The sequence below is a fragment of the Chiloscyllium punctatum genome, chromosome 41 (genome assembly GCF_047496795.1).
Source record: "Chiloscyllium punctatum isolate Juve2018m chromosome 41, sChiPun1.3, whole genome shotgun sequence".
Lineage (NCBI taxonomy): Eukaryota > Metazoa > Chordata > Chondrichthyes > Orectolobiformes > Hemiscylliidae > Chiloscyllium > Chiloscyllium punctatum.
In genome coordinates, this window is record NC_092779.1 from 15,906,577 (window position 1) to 15,926,615 (window position 20,039).

Below are 20,039 nucleotides of genomic sequence, written 5' to 3' on the forward strand. Positions count from 1 at the left end.
CAGTGGTGTGACTTTCAGATAACAAAGGCTACCTCCCAAACTGAGAGCCCACTGGCAAACCTAACTGGGCATGAAAACAGCCTTGCAGTCTCCATTTAATCATCAGGTTTCTAAAGTGTGGCAGATGTGGGAAGGATGGCAGTCTTAAAATAAGCATGCTGTTGACTGCTGGAAAACCTGTTTCAGCTTCTTCTGCCCTCTGGCTTAACCAGGGTGCTGCCAAGACGCTGACAAAGGACCTCTCCTTTGTTTGCCACTGCAATAGACTGGTTTAAACATAATTTGTGTAAATGAAGTAATTCTACAAATCCTTCTCTGCAATTTCACAACCTGAATTTGGATTTCAAAGAATCAGGGTCCAAATTTTCAGCAAGTCAAGTCGGCAATCCTAAATCTCACTTTGAACGCAACATTTCCTATTTTCCTCAGGATGGGTTGAGCTTCCTTAGCCTTGAGTGCAAAAATTGGAATGTGGATTCCTTGGTGAGCCAGAGTATCCCTTTGGAAAGATCAGACAATCTTTTGGATCTGATAACAAGATATCTAATGCCCCTGGGGGAACATCAAGTGCCATTTAGGATTGCTAAAAATAGACTTAAATATACGTAAAATGTGAATAAACTAATTACTGTCAAGCACATTGGAACTGTCAAAGATCTGTCATAATCAACTGTCAAAGCTGTAACAGACACTACCAAAGGGATCTTTCAAGAAGACTTGTCAAAACTGTCAAAATGTTTAGAGCAGCAACTCTTTAAAACTTTGACAAAAAATGTCCAAAGTACTTCATAATGAGTTCTTGCTATTTCATGCTGTTATTGAAATAAACCTGACAGCTTCCACTGCTGGATTTAGATTACTGCTGCATGACTGATTTCACAACCAGCCATTAACACAGTGGTACACCTTCATGTTCCAAACTTTGTTTTGACAGCTACAAGAGGTTTTGGGTTCCTTGATTTGGAACAATGAATTCCAATGCTGGTTGTACTTGAATAAAATGTTTATTGTTAGGAGGCCTTATCCTGTTCAAGGAATATAAATGTAGCAAATGTGTCTGAAATAGACACTTAAAATTTTATTTGATAGAAATTTATTTTATCTCATCTCTGCATTCATCCTGAGATCTGTTCGTAACGGACACCAGGACAGCTGGCACAGTAAGTGTAAGGGCAAAGGATGGTGCATTGGGGGCATAAGTTTGAAAAATTAAGTGCTGATTTGCAGAGGGAGCAAAATGGCGATAGGGGGTGGGGAGTAATTCATAGCATGGTAAGGAGAGTTTACACTTCCATTCAAGGGACTATTCAAGCGTCGACAGGGAACAAGGGGATGAGCAGAGGGCATGAAATGGCATGGATTGGCATAAGTGGCAGGCAATGGGCAGGGAGTGAGGGATGGAAGGATCTTTTGTATTTTATTCTTTATATTTTAATCTTGGATACAGCACTCCCCTCCTCCTGCTGCCCACCCCTATATCGACAATGAGCAAGTCGAGGCAGCATTTTTCTTGTCTTCTCCTGACTTGGTAGATCTGATGCAGGCCCAAACCTTTGATTTTATTAAAGCATACATTTTATTGTGTTGGGCAACAGTGGTAAAATGTTTTTTACAATGTTATGGTCTCCTTTTATCTGCATATATTGTTACTGCTTCTTATGAGGATCTATCCAGAAGAAAATTAAATATGTGATCAATAATACTTACATCAGGAATGAACTCTGTAAAAAGAGAAGTCTATATGTTTCTCTCAGGACTGAAATTTCCCATTTGCAGTGAAAGCGTGGTGACAAGTGAGCTTCATGACATCCAATCTTCCATGGCCTAGAGCAGATTTTGCCACCAGAGCTTCTACTTAGCACCTCATTAATTATGTGACCCAGATGTTCGGTTTATTTGTCAAGGGGATCTCATGGCGAATGAGGCAAATGTACTTGCCACCATTGAGACACACCTCTAGCGCTATATTTAAGATGCTGCTGCACACCACACCAGACATTGCAAGCTAGGAAAAGTTGCTCAAACTTTGGTGCCTGACCAGAATCACCCAAGAATTGGGCCAGAAAAAGACAAGCAGGTTTCCATACTTTGTGAGCAGAAAGCTGGAGATGATGGTGGACAGAGAGGTAGAGAGGAGATCTGCCCTCTTCCTTTCAGAGTGCCAAAGGGAGCCATAGCATCGGATTAAGTGCCATGATCTTCTCTCTGCTACTTCGTGCTGAAAGGACCAACATTCTCTCTAATGTTGCCACTGCATCTCATCAAAGTTTATGAATTACAGCTCTCAGTATTGCATGCAACATGAGCTTTCAAGGATTCTCACCTACCTCCTCTTCCAGAATTTTGATTGATTCCCTCAGTGCTTCCTATTCACTCAATGGGGGACATCTAATTACCTCTCCTGCTTATTTCCGACATACTCAATCCCTTCTTTTGTTTCTTTGCAGTAAAGACTGACCAATAATTGGTCCAAGACTGATGAAGATTCCCTCCAAAGAGAAGATTGTGGAGTTGGCTGGAAAGCAGCAGGGCCAGTCATATGGGAACAGCAAAAAAACAATGGGCACAGTGAGCTTCAATGTGTGAATGTTGCTTTCCCATTACCGTCATGCTAACTTATTCTATTTCCGCAGAAGCTTTTATCCATCTTCTCCAAGTAATTTTCTCTTTTCTTATGTAGATACTAGCAGCACCCATGAACCGTTATTAAGAAGAACCAGAGATCCTCAGCTCCATCTCTAACTCTGAGGATGATGCCAATGAAGATTCATAGGATGCATTCACCCGTATCCTCCACCAGCATGAGAATTTCTAAATTAGTACACTTTCTAAATTAGACTCATAGGTTGAAGCTGGAAATCACTTCACTGACACATTCCCATGGCCAGTTGAGGAAGAGATGCTCCAGATTTCTGACACTCAGAGGATTGCCAGAGACCAAGCATCTGCTCAGGCCCATGCAGGAGATGTACCACTTGGTTAATCTTCAGAAAGAGCACAGGCATATCAAGCAGGTTTGCCAGATGTAATTGGTAAACTAGATGGGAAGGTGGAAAAATCCACGAATGTTCTCAGTACTATGATGGCTTGGGCATGGTTGGAGTGACTGGTCCAGCAGAATTTTCAGCGTTTGCCAGATATGCACATGGAACGGCACTCCATCACTTTAGTTATGGGTGCTCAGCATTAATTACACGTGAGTGGGGACGAGGTGCCCAGCCCCTCCACTTCCCCTCCCTGTCATCTTAAAGCCTGCAACTGTACATGTCAAGGAGGACAATCCTGTATCTGAGTAGGGGACTCTCAGCTGACCTTGGTCCTTCAAGTCCAAGTCTTCCAAGTCAGCAAGGTGATCCGCAGACCAGGGTTCCCTCCACATCAACTACAAAAGTTGGGCCTAAACTTTGATGCAGTGGGAGGGACAAGAAGAAGAAAACATACCCATAATTGGTAATTAACCTTTCATTTTTTAAATGTATTTTCAACTGCACTTTTGGAATGTCTGCTATTGTATAATTTTTGCTGTCAGACCTGGTTAAATCACATAGATATAAGAGATGAGCAGCTTCTTCAGACATCTTAAGAATGAAAGAAGTTTATAATGAACTAACATCTCACAAGCAGCCGACAGATTGACTGCAGATGACCTCAGTTGTCAGAGATCCTTGAACCGTGATACTGATGACTGCAGCCAATGTGGACAACACTGAGGCTAAACATAGTTTGCAGAGATTGTGCTAGGCCTGGCCTGCACACATCATTTCACACATCTCTGCAGGGAAAAGGTTCATTCTATATATTAGATTTTCAATGGAATTCAAGGCTGTGTGATGTAAAACGTTTACTTGCTTTCAATGCACAGTGGTCAATCAAGAAAAGCTACATAAAGTACTACATCTCACAGGCTCAACATTGTCATAGAGAATGCTCAAACATTTCAAAGCCACTTAGCAATCAGCATACACGCTAAAACACTGGAAGATTATTGATGATACAAGGGTCAGGTGGAGATTCCTCATGATTCCTCTCAGCCTGGTGGCTATTTTGAGAAGCTTCATTGTTAATATCTTGAGACCTGCCTAACATTAGCATCATGTGATGTTATCTCAGTCTCACTGCTTCTTTTTCCTTAAAGATCATGCTGAGCAGTTTATGTGTAAAAATATCTCCAAATGAGATCACTTGGAGATATTATGTGTACATCACAGGGTCTGCCTGCCAGATTACAAACAGAATCATAAACCAATTAAACAAAGTCCAAACCAAGCTCATTCTTCCCAGACATGGGTGGCTAAAAAGGTTACCCTGGCCTCCTTGATTTGGCAATGCACCTTCTGTCACACTGTCTTCAACTGCCTTCCTCATGAAAGTCCTGATCCTCAGTGTCATCTTCATCCTCAGAAATTTACTGTAAATGGACCATTTCTTCTATATCCAGGACGTTTCCCCTTTGTCAGCTCCAGTTGTGAAGGGCACAATGTGATACAATTAAGCCCTTTCTGGGCTATATTGTAAAGCCCAATTGGAGCTTCAAAATCTCACATTCTGTTGGCCAATGGTCTGTTCCCCTATGGCCCTGGTGGAATTGTGACATGTGTCTCTAGACCCACAGACTTAATTACTCGTTGAAATATCCTGCAAGTCACTCAGTTCAGGGGGAATTAGGGATTAACAAACATTGTCCCCCTCAGGGGTGCCCACATCCCAAGACAAAAAAGAAATTTAAAAAGCCATTATATTGAGCAACTTAGTAAAACAGATAGTAATGAATAAAGTAACAATTAACGTGTATCTTTGCTAACCTTCACAGTAAATTTCAAAGATAGCAATTTATCTTGCTTAAAAGGCTTAAGTAACAAAAATGACAGAAAATTTGTACTAGTTTTGTGGTGTTAGGTTATCAAAATGCTATGCGAACCACTCCATTTCAAATCTTAAAACTTGTTCAGTTAGTCACTTTCATCACCATTATTGTTGCAATATGCTCTTTCATCTTAAGACTAAGGTCAAAAACAAAGAAGATAACAGAAAGTCAAAATTGTATTTATGTGTTAGACTGCACATTTATGAGTAGTCATCACTTTATGAACAGTTAGTTCAGCTGCACAGACACAACAAGGCTAAATTTGATCTTGGATATTGGTAATTTACATTCTAGACTGCACAAATGCTATCAAGTTTCAGGAAAATGGCAGCATTGTGCCATTCAACCGTGGTTTGTTGATATTTATAAAAATCTTCAAATAAAATATTACAGATGCTTGAAATCTGAAGCAAACACAGGATGCCGCAGAAACTCGGCAGATCTGGCAGCATCTGTGGAGACAGAAACAGAGTTAACACTTTGAGTCTGATATGACTGTTCTTCAGAAAAGAAAGGTGTTGGAAAACAAAGTTCCTTTTCCACAGAAGGTATGGAAACTCATCTCTTCACTCTTTAATGTCTAATGGCTCAAATACAGCTTGCAGGTGAAACAGCATTTCACTTGTACTTCTTTCAATCTACTTTACCATATTCACCTTACAAACACAGACTGGGTGACTGTTTTGGGGAACTCCTCCACTCTGTCTCTAAGAATGATCCCAGCTTGCTATTTCAATAATTACCTTACCTCTAGGCAAACATTTCCATCCTGCATTTGCAACAACGCTCCAATGAACCACGATGCAAGCCTTCAGAACAATACCTCATTTTTGGCTTTGGCACTTTACATGCTCAATGTCCCAACAGTGAATTCCATAACTTCAGAAACTGACAACATGATGCCTGTTTTCCACTTTTCCCTTTCATTCCCTTCCTTAACCTTTAAACCCCTACAGCCTTAGGGTCATGGAGTATAAGAAAAAAGGTCCTTTGGCCCATTATGCCCGCCCCAGGCGAAAACAAGCCCTTAACTATTCTAATCCAATTTTTCAGACGTGGCCCATAGCCTTGCATGTCTTGACATTGCAAATGCATATCTAAACACGTTTCACTTGGGTTTCTGCCTCTATCAACCTTATAGGTAATGAGATCCAGATTCCCACCATATTTTGGGTGAAAATGTTTTTCTTCACATCTTCTCTAAACCTTCTATCCCTCACCTTAAAACTGGTATCCCTGGTCATTGATCTCTCTATCAAAATGGAAAAGTTTCTTCTTGTCTATCCTATCCACGCTCCTCAATCATGTCCCCTTATCAATCTCCTCTGCTCTAAGGAAAACAATTCCAGTCTGTCCATTTCTCTTCATAATTGAAACTCTCTATGCCAGGAAACATTCTGGTAAATTTCCTCTGCACCCTCTCCAGTACTATCATATCTTTCATTTCATGTAGATTCCAGAACCACAATACCCTAGCTGTGGCTTAACCAACACTTTATGCAGTTCTAGCATTGTCCCTCTGCTCTTAAATTCTGCACCTCAGTTACTAAATGCAAGTATGCCATGTGCCTTCTTCACCTCTTTATCCACCCGTCCTCATACTTAAGGGAATGGTGTGCATGCACGCCATGACCCTTCTGATCCTTGGTGTTTCCCAGGGTCCTACTCTTCATCATGCATTCCTTTGCCTTGTTTATCCTGCCCAAGTGCATAACCTCACATTTATCCAGACTGAATTCCACTTGCCACTGATCAGCCTTGTCTTGTTTAGAATGATAGAATCCCTATGGTATGGAAGCAGCCTATTTGACCCATTGAGTCCACACCGACCTTCTGAAGAGTATCCCACCCAGATCATCCCATTCCTATAACCCTGCATTAATTGCAACATTTAAAAGGCATTTGGATGGGTATATGAATAGGAAGGGTTTGGAGAGATATGGGCCGGGTGCTGGTAGGTGGGACTAGATTGGGTTGGGATATCTGGTTGGCATGGACGGGTTGGACCGAAGGGTGTGTTTCCATGCTGTACATCTCTATGACTCGATGACTCTATGGGAGGAAACCGGAGTACCCAGGGGAAATCCACGCAGACGTGGGGAGAATGTGCAAACTTCACACAGTCACTTGAGGGTGGCATTGAACCTGGGTCCCTGGAATTGTGAAGCAGCTGTGCAAACCACTGAGCAACCATGCTGCCCCAAAAGTTTACTTTGCCTTGAGTAGGGAGGACAATTCTCTCCGTCTCATCTTAATTTACACCCATTTTACATATTTTTCTCTTTTATCACTATTGATACACTCTTTGTCTTTCACCTCTTCGCCATCTTGTTCCTCCTCTGCCAAAAGTATATAAAAAAATTTTCAGTTCCGAGACTTGAATGATTAACTTTGTTTCTCTCTCCGCAGATGCTTGGGTTTGGTTTTGTCAAAATCTTGCTTCTAATAGGTTAAGGCAGATAGGCAGGTAACAGTTTTGAAGACGGGTCACTGGACCCAAAACGTTCACTCTACTTTCTGCTGCCAGACTTGCTGAGTTTCTCCAGCAATTTCCATGACTGGAACTTCAAACCTTGAATGCATTAGCACAATCTTAAGTTAGAACATTTTCAATAATTTAAATTCTTTCCACTTTCCACTTTAACTTCCTGAAGTACATGGTCCATGTCACACAGATTCTAGCTTGCTGCTTCAAAAAACCATCCCTACATATGAACTTTTTTGACATTATTCAGTCAGGAGTTCAACCCTCTATTCCAACTAATATATTTAAGTACTGAAAGGATGAAGCTCAATTTAAAGCAATAAATGGACTACATATGCAGCTTAAACTTCAAAGTTAATCATTCTCAAATTGGCTTTGAGCAATAGTATGGATTTTTATCAACAATCGTTTTCACTAAATTTGTAATTGACAAACTAATTTGTTGCTCAGATCAAGGGTTAGAGCAATCAACCATGCACAGGAAACCTCATTGCTGTTCCTACATTTTTCCATTGATTTTTTCTAAATTTATACTTTTATCTATAGATTCAAGCTTATAACTGTTGCTACATTATTTAAAGAATCCGAAGAATCTGGAACCATCACTAAAAGATGCATTATAACTGACTGAAACAAACTAAAGGAGAAAATGAGGACTGCAGATGCTGGAGATCAGAGCTGAAAATGTGTTGCTGGAAAAGCGCAGCAGGTCAGGCAGCATCCAAGGAACAGGAGATAAGCCCTTCTTCAGGAATGAGGAAAGTGTGTCCAGCAGGCTAAGATAAAAGGTAGGGAGGAGGGACTTGGGGGAGGGGTGTTGGAAATACGATAGGTGGAAGGAAGTCAAGGTGAGGGTGATAAGCCGGAGTGGGGTGGGGGCGGAGAGGTCAGGAAGAAGATTGCAGGTTAGGAAGGCGGTGCTGAGTTCGAGGGATTTGACTGAGACAAGGTGGGAGGAGGGGAAATGAGGAAACTGGAGAGATCTGAGTTCATCCCTTGTGGTTGGAGGGTTCCTAGGCGGAAGATGAGGCGCTCTTCCTCCAACCGTCGTGTTGCTATGGTCTGGCGATGGAGGAGTCCAAGGACCTGCATGTCCTTGGTGGAGTGGGAGGGGGAGTTGAAGTGTTGAGCTACGGGGGGTTGGGTTTGTTGGTCCGGGTGTCCCAGAGGTGTTTAACATGGCTGAAGAGCTTCTGTGCAGATGACCTGTGGTGTGCAGTGAGAGAGGGACTCACTGAAATCCTTGTAGAAGGAGGAAGAGATCTTCTTCAAGGAAGGCATCCTTGTAAGAGGATTCGCAGTAGGTTAAAATCTTCGAGGAGAAAGTGAGGACTCTGGGACATCTGGATCAACCAACTCAACCACCCCGTAGCTCAACACTTCAACTCCCCCTCCCACTCCACCAAGGACATGCAGGTCCTTGGACCCCTCCATCGCCAGACCATAGCAACACGATGGTTGGAGGAAGAGCGCCTCATCTTCCGCCTAGGAACCCTCCAACCACAAGGGATGAACTCAGATTTCTCCAGTTTCCTCATTTCCCCTCCTCCCACCTTGTCTCAGTCAAATCCCTCAAACTCAGCACCGCCTTCCTAACCTGCAATCTTCTTCCTGACCTCTCCGCCCCCACCCCACTCCGGCCTATCACCCTCACCTTGACCTCCTTCCACCTATCGCATTTCCAACACCCCTCCCCCAAGTCTCTCCTCCCTACCTTTTATCTTAGCCTGCTGGACACACTTTCGTCATTCCTGAAGAAGGGCCTATGCCCGAAATGTCGATTCTCCTGCTCCTTGGATGCTGCCTGACCTGCTGCGCTTTTCCAGCAACACATTTTCAGCTCTGAAACAAACTAAAGACTAATATTTGATTTGCTCTTGGAACAACAGAAATCGGGCCCAGATTTACCAACAAATTATTTACTTGCTTGGAAAAACATGAGCCATGCACACCAAATTTCCTATAAGTAATAATTCAGCAGGTTAATTTCTTCACTGGGTACACAAAGTTGTGCAAGTTGTCTCTATTGAAGACATGTGTGGTCAAGCGACCACAGACCCAAAACTGAATATTCTAAATTAACCTACAGCTGAAGAAATCAGGCCTGAATGAAATTGGCCAAACTAAATTAAACAGCAATCAGCAGTTATCAGCTATGGAGAAAATGGACACCAAACTTAAAGAGGTCACAAAGGTTCAGGGGAAACCAGTTACGACTAGCCTGAATGTTGTGCATTGGAGAAGTGCTGATCAGACTATCTGGTGCCTTGATTTCCAGCCAGTGCCTGAGGATTTGCATTTTACACCTCCCCAGCATGGGAACAGTGGAGGGTGTTGGCATGACCCAATTGGAAGCTTTGAACCCTGTTCAAGACCCTACTGGCCAAGGTCATGGTTGAAGGGGTGAAGGGGTATATAAACACATACCTGGAAGCCACCCCCTCAGTGAAGACTTGCAAGACTCCCAGCAGAAGACTTTTCAGCAAATCAAGAAGACACAGGAAAAGATCTGCCATGGCCTGCAAGACCCACCTGTGTGGGAGAGAGATGGCCCTATGTCAGAAAGGAAGGAGATTCCCAAGGTTGAGCTCAAACATGTGGACCATTGCCGGCAATATCCTCAGATAGATAGTGATAGATAGAGGGTAAATATTGTGGGAATTTGGGAAATGCTCACATAGTCATTTTAATAAGGAATACTTTATTAATAAAATCAAGTCAAGCTGCAAACTGAATATTGTGTCACTTTGTCCACATCACCGACAAGAGTACTTAGGTAAAATGTTTTTATGACATAAACTAGTTGAAGTGTGCAACGCACAGATAACAGACGACAAACCTTCTTGTTAATTTTCAGCAACTGTTGCAGCTACCCTGTTATTCTTGTATTCTACAAAGGTTGACTACCATAAACTTATGAGGCATAATTTTTCCAATGCTTTTACTTTCCCACTGTGGGCATACATGGGTCATAGAGTCGTAGGGTCATACAGCATGGAAACAGACCCTTCGGTTCAACCAGTCTATGCCAATCAGTTTTTCAAACTGAACTAGTCCCACTTTGCCTGGATTTGGCCCAAATCCCTCTCAACCTTTCCTATTCATCTACCTTTCCAAATATTTTTAAAATGTTGTAAGTGTACTTGCATCTACAATTTCCCTGGTAGTTCATTCCAGATACAAACACCATCTGAGTGAAAAAATTGCCCCTCAGGTGCCTTTTAAATCTTTTTCCTCTCACCTTAAAAGTATATCTCCTAGTTTTGAACTCACCCACCCTCAGGAAAAGACCTTTGCTTTTTACCTTAGCTGTGCCCCTCATGATTTTATAAACCTCTATTAGGTCACCCCTCAATATCCTTTGCTCTAGCCTAACCGCTTTGCCTTATAACTCAAACCCTCCAGACCCAGTGACATACTGGTAAATCACTTCTGAACCCTCTCCCACTTCATAATATCCTTCTTATAGCAGGGTGACCAGAACTGTACATAGTACTCTAAAAGTGGCCTCACTAACGTCCTGTACAACCTCAACATGACATCCCAACTCCTATGCTCAGTGGTCCGAGCAAGCATGCTAAACACCTTCGTAACCTGGGACCCCGGTTCGATTCCAGTTTCAGGCAACTCTCTGCGTACAGATTGCATATTCTACCTATGTCTGCGTGGGTTTCCTCTGGGTGCTCTGGTTTCCCCTCGTGCTCCAAAGATGTGCAGGTTAGGTGAATTAGCCATACTAAATTTCCCATAGTGATAGGTGCATGGGTCTGGGTGGGTTACTCTTCGGAGGGTCGGTGTGGACTTGTTGGGCTGAAGGGCCTGTTCTGCACTGTAGGGAATCTAACCTAATCTAATATTAACCACCCTGCCTACCTATGATGCAACTGTTAAACAACCATGTACTTGAACCTCTAGGTCTTTCTGTTCCACAACACTACCCATGGCCTTATTGTATAAGTCCTGCTTTTTGTTTGTTCTATAAAATGCAATACTTCACATTCATCCAAATTAAACTCCGTCTGCCACTCCTCAGCCATTGGCTCAATTGATCAAGATCCCTTTATAATCTTAGGTAACCTTCTTCACTGTCGACTATACCACAAATTTTGATGTCATCCACAAACTTACTGACCATACTTCCTAAATTCTCATCCAAATCCATTCATAAATTGACAAACAAAGGTAGACACAGTACCAATCCCTGTGGAACACTGCTGGTCACAGGCCTTAAGTCTGAAGAACAACCACCATCCTCTGTGCCCTACCATCAGCCAATTTTTTTTATCCAATCTGCAGACTGTCCCTGAATCCCACTTGATCTAACTTTACTAATTAGTCTACCATACGGAACTATGTCAAAGGCTTTACTAAAGTCCATGTGGACAACATCCACTGTTCGATCCTCATCAATCCTTCTGGTTATGACCTCAAAAACTGGTGCACAAAGCAAACTTTAACTATCTACTTAGGTTATATGTACACAGAACTCTAATTATGTGGGACATTTTAAAGTTGATAGGTAAGTTGAACTAGCTTTTACTAGATAAAACTAGCTTAGCTCAAGCAAACATTAGCCCATTTTACCCTAGATGATATTAAACACCACAATGGCGGAAGCTATTCTATGTTACCATGTCTACCTGTTTTACATTGGCATGATACTGACCACTGGAAGTATTTACTACAAGTTACAAAGACTAATTGCTGCCGCTTGACTTGGGGAAGTGTAAAGCGCTATGCTTCCTCAAGGTTATTAAGATGCAAGAAACAAACAAGAGCCTTAGGAGTCTGATAAGCAAGGTGAAGCCAAGGTTAAAATGGGCTGGCATGTCAGACGTTCAATTTATTTTGCAACATACAGGTTTACCAATATACTGAACTCTCAACCATGTAAGGCAGCTCTAAGTGAAAAAGAAGTTAAATACAGAGGAGCAGAAATTCAGAGACAGAATTAATGCCTGTTATTAACCTTCAACAATGGTTGCAGTCTAAGGTCATGCTAACTTTCTGCCTCCCTGCTTTGGCTGAGATTGACACAATAGAAAAACATGCGTTCTGAGGAAGGGTCACTGGACCTGAAGCATTAACTCTGATTTCTCTCCACAGATGCTGCGAGACCTGCTGAGATTTTCCAGCGATTTCCAATTTTGTTTCAGATTTCCAGCATCCACAGCTCTTTTGTTTTTTTTATATAGTAAATCAGCATTCCATTTTACATCACTTGATCTTTATTTCTGATAACTCCAAATGAAAATTGGAGGTAAAGACTGAGAGAAGTGTACAAGGGGCTGGCAAATTGCTATCACTGATGTTACAAAGTTAGAATTATTCTTCCACAAAATTAAACTGTTTTTTGCTCTCATTCTTCCTCGATTTAATTGTCTGAAGAGCATCTTAAGCAGAAGTCTGCTTACTGTCTTTGACAGTGTGAGTTTCATTGTCATTGAATCAATGTATTATAACTCCACACCTAACACAACTACGGACACATCATCGCTCCAAGGATGCAGTACTTTCACCAACAATATCTCCAGAAAGTTGCCAGTTTCATCAACATCCACTGAACAAAATGTTTAAAATTGTAAAAGTGAAGAATCTAAAAATAAAGAAATGAAGAAAGGAAACATAAACATGAGGAATTTATGGCACAATACCTCTATGAAGAATAGTTAATTCTCACTATATGACATATTTATACAGTTTGAAAAAAAATATAAATTGAAATAGATTATTAACCTGAAATGTGACTTTCTGGTCAATATCAATAACCTGGAACTGCTTGGAGAATCGTTCATCTTCACTCCAAAACAAGCGGATATCTGGAATTCCGTACAAAATCATTGCTATCCGTTCTAACCCCAGACCAAAAGCATATCCAATCTTGCCTTGAGCACCAGCTGTAATCAGAAAAAATCAAAGGCCTTGTAAACATTAACAACAAAACACCCAGTCATCTTTAGGCTACTTAAAAAGCAAGAGACACAATCTTCCTAATAACCTATCAGCTGATGGATTTAAAGCATGAGTGGGTAAAGGGCAGAAGCAAGTATCTGTACCAGTCTTCAATACATACAGGAGATTTTAATCATCTATCACAGATGATAATGTAGCTCTTTCATTTAATCTAGCGCCAGTTACTTGGATTCTTATTGTGTGCAGTTCTACCCATCAGGGTTTACAGTACCTTCACTTAACAAAAACTTACTTTTTCATAATCGATTTAGAGTTAGGTTTAGTCAACGTGCGTTAAACGTTTTGTTCAGAAAACCAATTGAGGAAAATTTTCAGTTAGTAGAGCTATATTTTATTTCAATTAGTTTTGCATATGGTCCCTGAATGTAAGGTTCTGCAATAATATTAGCAATTAACATGACTATATAATGAGGAGAGAGAAAAGACATACCTCATTAACACATCAAAAATAAATTGTTACACTAATTAGGTCAGGCTAGTTAATATGTAACTGATCCATACACACCAATAAGCCTCTTTACACACCTCCAATCTGTGCTGAGTCAGTTTATCCCAGCTGGGTTAGAGATTGATGCACTCAACTGTCTTCACCATTCTTGGGTTGAAGACTGAGATTATTCAATATAGTCTCTACTCTTAATTACTATTACACAGAACTGTACAGCATTAGAACAAGCCAGTAGAAAGGGTGGACTGCAGATGCTGGAGATCAGAGTCAAAGTGCGGTGCAGGAAGAGCACAGCTGGTCAGAGAGCATCCAGGGAGCAAGAGAGTTGACGTTTTGAGCATCAACCTCATCAGGAATTGGAGGGGGGGAATTGGAGGAACCACCCTCTTGAACCGTCCTACCTGTCCATCTTCATTCCCACCTATTCACTCCGACCTATCAGCATCACAGGTATAAAGAAGGGAGCAATTAGGCAGAGAGGTAAGAGCCAACAGTCATCTGAAGAGATAACAAACCTGCTATCTGAGGAATAAATACCTAGCTCTCACATAAAATCAGTAAAGTCTCTAAAAAAGCACCATAAAAGGTACCACGACTCTTCTAGCTAAGAGTCCTCACAGAAGAAATTACAATGAAAAATCCCTGACAGCAGGATCAGCACAGGAAAGGCAGGAAAGACAGTGGAGGAAGCAGAGCATTCCAAAAGACACATTCTATGTGAACTTTGAGGGACTAAGTTTTAATTTTTTGTTTTCTTATTGCTTGGGTTTATTGGAACAGCATATGATTAGAATCTTGTTATATTAGGAACTAGTTAGTAGAGGTGAATTGTTGGGTTTGTTAATAGTTTAGCTGATTTGTTTCCTGTTTGAGTTCTACAAATAATTTGTTACTTATTAAAGTATCAGGGATTCCTTCTAAGAGATTATGAAGGGCAAGGTGAGCTTCTCTGGGTGTTTCGCGTTTAATTATTCAAAGGAAACTTCTATTCCCACCATAACAGACCGGGGCTGATTTAATTATCAGAGGGGTTCAACCCTTTTACCCTTCATAACACTTGAGAATCTATTAAAGTTAGCAGGATTTTCATCATGACGTCATCACAGCAAAGGAGACCTTGTCCACATTGGTATTGATATTTGCAATTCCATAAGCTCAGGGGAAAAAAACTGCTAGTTTTTTTACTTTCTTTGCAGGCCTGTACATATTAAGACTAATTACAACACTTTCACTCCAGCTGAGATTGGCTGATTAGCATATACTGAGCTGTTGCCATACTTTTATGAGACTGGAATATCCCAATAAACTATAAAGTTTTTGTGGTCAAAATAAAAGTTTTAGATACCTCAGATACTCATAGTGACTGAGATCTAACTTAGATAAATTGCTTTATAAATTTGAGAATTAGGATTAGAAATGTGCCCATGATATTATCTGCATTACAAGTGCCAAGGCAGCCCAAAAGTGCAGTGAGTATGTTTGTAAGTTAATTGTGTGATTTTACGCTGAGCAATTGTATTCCAAAACCAAAGTAGCCAAAACATTATGCTCAGATAGTTTTCACTTGAGAACCACGGGAGGTAATGTCTAAGGAACTCAATTCGAAAATAGTTGACCAATTTAAATAGTACTCTCACAGGTCAACAATCCTGACATGGAAATCTAAGCCAGGATCAGAAGTCAATCTGTTAGATTCCCGTCCAGTCAGGAAAAACAAGAGCAGTGAATACCTAGGTTTATGTCAGTTATTGAAAAGGTTTATTGAAGAAGAGAGCTGAAGATCATGCATGATCTCCTAAAAGATAAAGCAAATCAGACAGTCACAACTGAACTAAATATGTAATACAGACGGCACAAGCAAGAGCAGCATGAGAAATTCTATTCCTGTTTTCCTTAAGAATGAATAAACTAAATAGAGTAGGGCCTTACTATAAGTATTGTTCTCTTCATTCACCTACCAATTGCAAAATAAACCAGTTTGTTTATTTGTAGTTGGCATAACATGGGGGCGGATGGTAGCTCAGTGGTTAGCACTGCTGTCTCACAGCATCAGTGACATGGGTTTGATTCTACTCTCGGGTGACTGTCTATCTGGAGTTTGCACATTCTGCCCATGTCTTTGTGGGTTTCCTCCCGATGCTCCTTTTCCTCCTTTTCATCATCCAAAGATATGCAAGTTCGATGGACCAGCATGCTAAATTGACCATAATATCCAGGGATGTACAGGCTAGGTGGATTATGCAAGGGAAATGCAGGGTTACAGGGATAGGATAGGGAGTTGGGTGTGGGTGGGATGCTCTTTGGACAGTCGTTGTCTCGACGGGCCAAATGATCTGCTTCTACATTCTAGGGATTTTATGATCCTACAATCTCACTAAACTATTGGTCAGTTTGCTTGGTGTAAAGTTCTAGAAGCACACATGACACTTCTGTCAAGATTACAGCAAACACTTCATGCAACAAGTCTTTTGTCTGAGGTCATGGATCGCTGAATTGCATGTTCAACAATAAAGATAAACTGTCCACATAGTATCTGGAAGCAGCAAAGATGACTGATATTAACCCGACAAACATCTTGATCTAAAACAACTACCATTTCCTAATTTTCATGATGGATAGTTTCCAAATCTATATCTAGCTTCTCGAGGTTAACAATAATGTGGTAAAACCACAGACGACTGCAAGGTGCGCAATACTGAATTACAGACAGTAAATAACATCTTCACTATGCTGAACATTACTTCTTACCCTCTATCCTTGGGGACTGATGCAGCATAATTAAATTCAGCCATGTCCTATGTGCCCAGCATGTATATTTTAAAGCAACAACAAAGAAGACTGTTCCTTCTGTAATGGGAATTAGCAACCATCAAGTGGTCTTTTTATCTGATATTATTGTTAACCAAACTGTTACTATTATATAATGCACATTAAGTTTTTCTCATAGCTACATTGCTCCAGAATAATTGGCCTTCTTTTGCATTTCCTGCTTGCTCGTTTTTTTTCTGATTTTAAAAAATGTTTTGCTGTATATTTTTCTCAACACAACTACTAACAGTCAAATTACACTGGTGGATATGTGTAGAAAATTGACAAAACACTAGGAATGCATTTACAATGTCACCATACACAACAACTAGGGAAATAAAGAAACTGTACCAGGAAGCATGAGGAAGCACTCAGAAAGCTGATGTGATGTTGCAGTGTATTGTTGTGCAATCTATTATTCAACCTGTGGTGCTGAAAACACAAGGTAGTAGAAATCAGATGTAACAGCAAGATGCAAAATCCAACTGATCTGATATCTCAGACATTTTTATTCAAATGTCTAACCCATGCATTTTTTCATCAGTTATATGAAGCTCTATAGAAATTGGAAATGAAAATGATTAAATTATCATGCCAGCTATGACAGTTTGTTCATTTGCACTTTGAACTAATTTTCATTTTCCAATCTGTTTTCACTTAAAATCACCTGTGTTTCAGTTTCTACTTTTTCTCCAGAGTCTTCTGCCTGAAACCAGGTTCTACATGAAGTGCAGTTAAAGGAGGCAGTTCCTCAATATGCTTCAGCCATAGTGGCAACTGAACTTTGTGCTGCTGGCACCAAATTGACCCACACTGGCTATCTGGTCAACTGAATCAACTTCAAAAAGTTGGAATTGCTGTAACAATATATTACTTTTCAAGCATGCCCATTTTCTAGAGCTATGGATAGTGATGGTCCAGGAGGCTTGGCCAAGAGGTAGCCTATGGGCCAGAACATGGCTAGCCAAACTGTTTATGCCACCCATGAGGCCTTGTCCAAGATCCATGGGACAACAGATAACAAAGTGGATTGGAAAATGGCTGTCAAGCAGCTTGTCCAATCTTAATCCTTCATTTGCTGCCGGTAAACTATTACAGCATGGAAACAGACCCTTTGGTCCAACTCGTCCATGCTGACCAGATATCCCAACCCAATCTAGTCCCACCTGCCAACAACTGGCCCATGTCCCTTCAAACCCCTCCTATTCAAATACCTATCCAGATGCCTTTTAAATATTGCAAGTGTACTAACCACCACCACCTCCTTTGGCAGCCCATTCCACACACACATCTCTGCATGAAAAAGTTGCCCCTTACGTCTCTTTTATATCTTTCCCCTCTCACCCTAAACCTATGCCCTCCAGTTCTGGACTCCCCAACCCCAGTGAAAATACCTTGTCTATTTACCCCATCCATGCCCCTCATGATTTTATAAACCTCTAAAAGGTCACCCACCCCCGCAGGCTCCAGGAAAAACAGTCCCAGCCTTTTCAACCTCTTCCTATTGCTCAGATCCTCCAACCCTAGCAACATTCTTATAAATATTTTCTGAACCCTTTCAAGTTTCACAACATCCTTCTGATAGGAAGGAGACCAGAAGTGCATGCAATATTCCAAAAGTGGCCAAACCAATGCCCTGTACAACCGCAAAATGACCTCCCAACTCCTGTACTCAATACTCTGACCAATAAAGGAAAGGATACCAAACACCTTCTTCACTATCCTATCTACCTGCCACTCTACTTTCAAGGAGCTATGAACCTGCACTCCAAGGTCTCTTTGTTCAGCAACATTCCCTAGGACCTTACCATTAAGTGTATATGTCTTGCTAAGATTTGCTTTCCCCAAATGTCTGTTTTTAATGATTATTCCTGCATCAGGGTTTAGATAAAGAAAAAAAGAACTACACTTTTCAATTAATCATTTTGATAACAGTATACCTTACTTGAATCTACTTGATCAGATACTAAAATAAGAACAAAAGTAAGAAAAAATAAGAAGTCCAAAAAAATTGCACATCATGCTGGCCAGAAGGTCTTTATTGGGAAATTGTTCTCCCTGTTCTTGTGAGGCTGACTCATCTTTTAAATCCAGCTGTAGCCTGAGAATCACCTCCAATGGCGTCTTCCTTTCACAGATAACAACCTCTGGTGTTGCCCAAGAAACTACCTGTGGCACCCTGTTAATTCTCACTGACATCAACTGAAATGCAAAGTGGAATTTAATCTAACTGCCTTGGGTTCTAGCCCATTAGTTGGAGAACTAGTGAAAAACATGCATTGCTTCTGAATGGGAGGCTCAACTGGGTTAAGTACCTGTCAAGCATATAACTGGCAAGGTTAGGCCTTCACCGGGTTCAGGGTTACAGGGTTGGAAAAGTCACCTGCTGAGAGCTGTTGGTCAATCCCACACAGTGTCATAGGCTGCCGTGGTTATGTATGCAGAAATTGGTTACAGGTGAGTGAAAGTGTGATATTAGGATATGAAAATGAAGCTCACGAGCAATGGCAGTTGGTGCTTTCAATAGCTATCCCCTGCCTGAAGTTGAGACTCTCAGTGTCCGTGGTAGTTTTAAAAAGAATTACTATCCCTACTCTATTCACCAACCCCACAGTCAGTTTCTACATGTGTGCTGACAAAAGCTTGTTGTCCTGCCTGATAACTTCTCCCAGCTTCTCCACTGACTCTGAGTTAGAGTACAGAGTCTGTGATGGTGCTGTCCCTTTACAAGATTATGCTGTCTTTGGTTTTTTCAAGAGGGGCTATAAAGTCAGTGGTGCCAAAATGTCGAACAGACACTGCCTAAGTCAATAATCAGGGAGGCCTTTAGGTTTTTTTAAAAACAATTATACAATGAAAGAGGAGTGGCCAGTTCTCCCAGTTCAGGTTTTTCCTAGTTTGGTTTAGTTTTAGCAGGCTGTCAATAACTGCTGCGGACCCAGAGAAGCAGCGACAGTGAAAAGGGGTTTCATGCTTCAACAGAGGTCTTACCTGAACTTTCTCTCTTAAATTGCTCAGACTTGTAAAAACCTGTGTTTGAATTTACCATTTACCAAGGGGTGTGTTTATGGGATGCTGCAGGAAATAAAACAGCTTCGCTAAGTTGCAATTTCAAGTCAGTTGGATTTTCAAATAGTTGTTATTTTAAATCTGTTTTCTTTCAATCATGTTTCAACCGTAGTGTGTAAATAAGTTCTGCTTTGCTTGAAGCCAGGTACTTTGACCAGCTGCATCACTCCTGAAACATCCACTTTTCATCTGCCTTTTAATAAATAAATGTTAGGATCTGGGCTTCCTTCTTTAAATATTTTGAGAGGGTGTGGCCTGGTCCATAACAGATTGGCTCATCCAGGATTTATTCTATAGTTCCAATGTGGAATTAGGGTTGTTGGGCGCAAAGGCAACAAGTGGTAGGGGTTTGTGTCTTTTGCTCTGAGTGTTGAATTTGGATGGTTTAAGCA

The 20,039-nt window shown here is 41.0% G+C and overlaps 1 protein-coding gene across 8 annotated transcripts in view; it reads right to left on the reverse strand.

The window, feature by feature from the left end:
• Nucleotides 1-20,039, reverse strand: part of fars2 (phenylalanyl-tRNA synthetase 2, mitochondrial) — a 457,813-nt gene that overhangs the window by 176,326 nt on the left and 261,448 nt on the right. For all 8 annotated transcript variants that reach the window (XM_072560441.1, XM_072560442.1, XM_072560438.1 and 5 more), the window contains one exon: nt 13,086-13,246. In XM_072560441.1, coding sequence (XP_072416542.1) covers nt 13,086-13,246 — 161 coding nt within the window. The remainder of the gene's footprint in view (nt 1-13,085; nt 13,247-20,039) is intronic.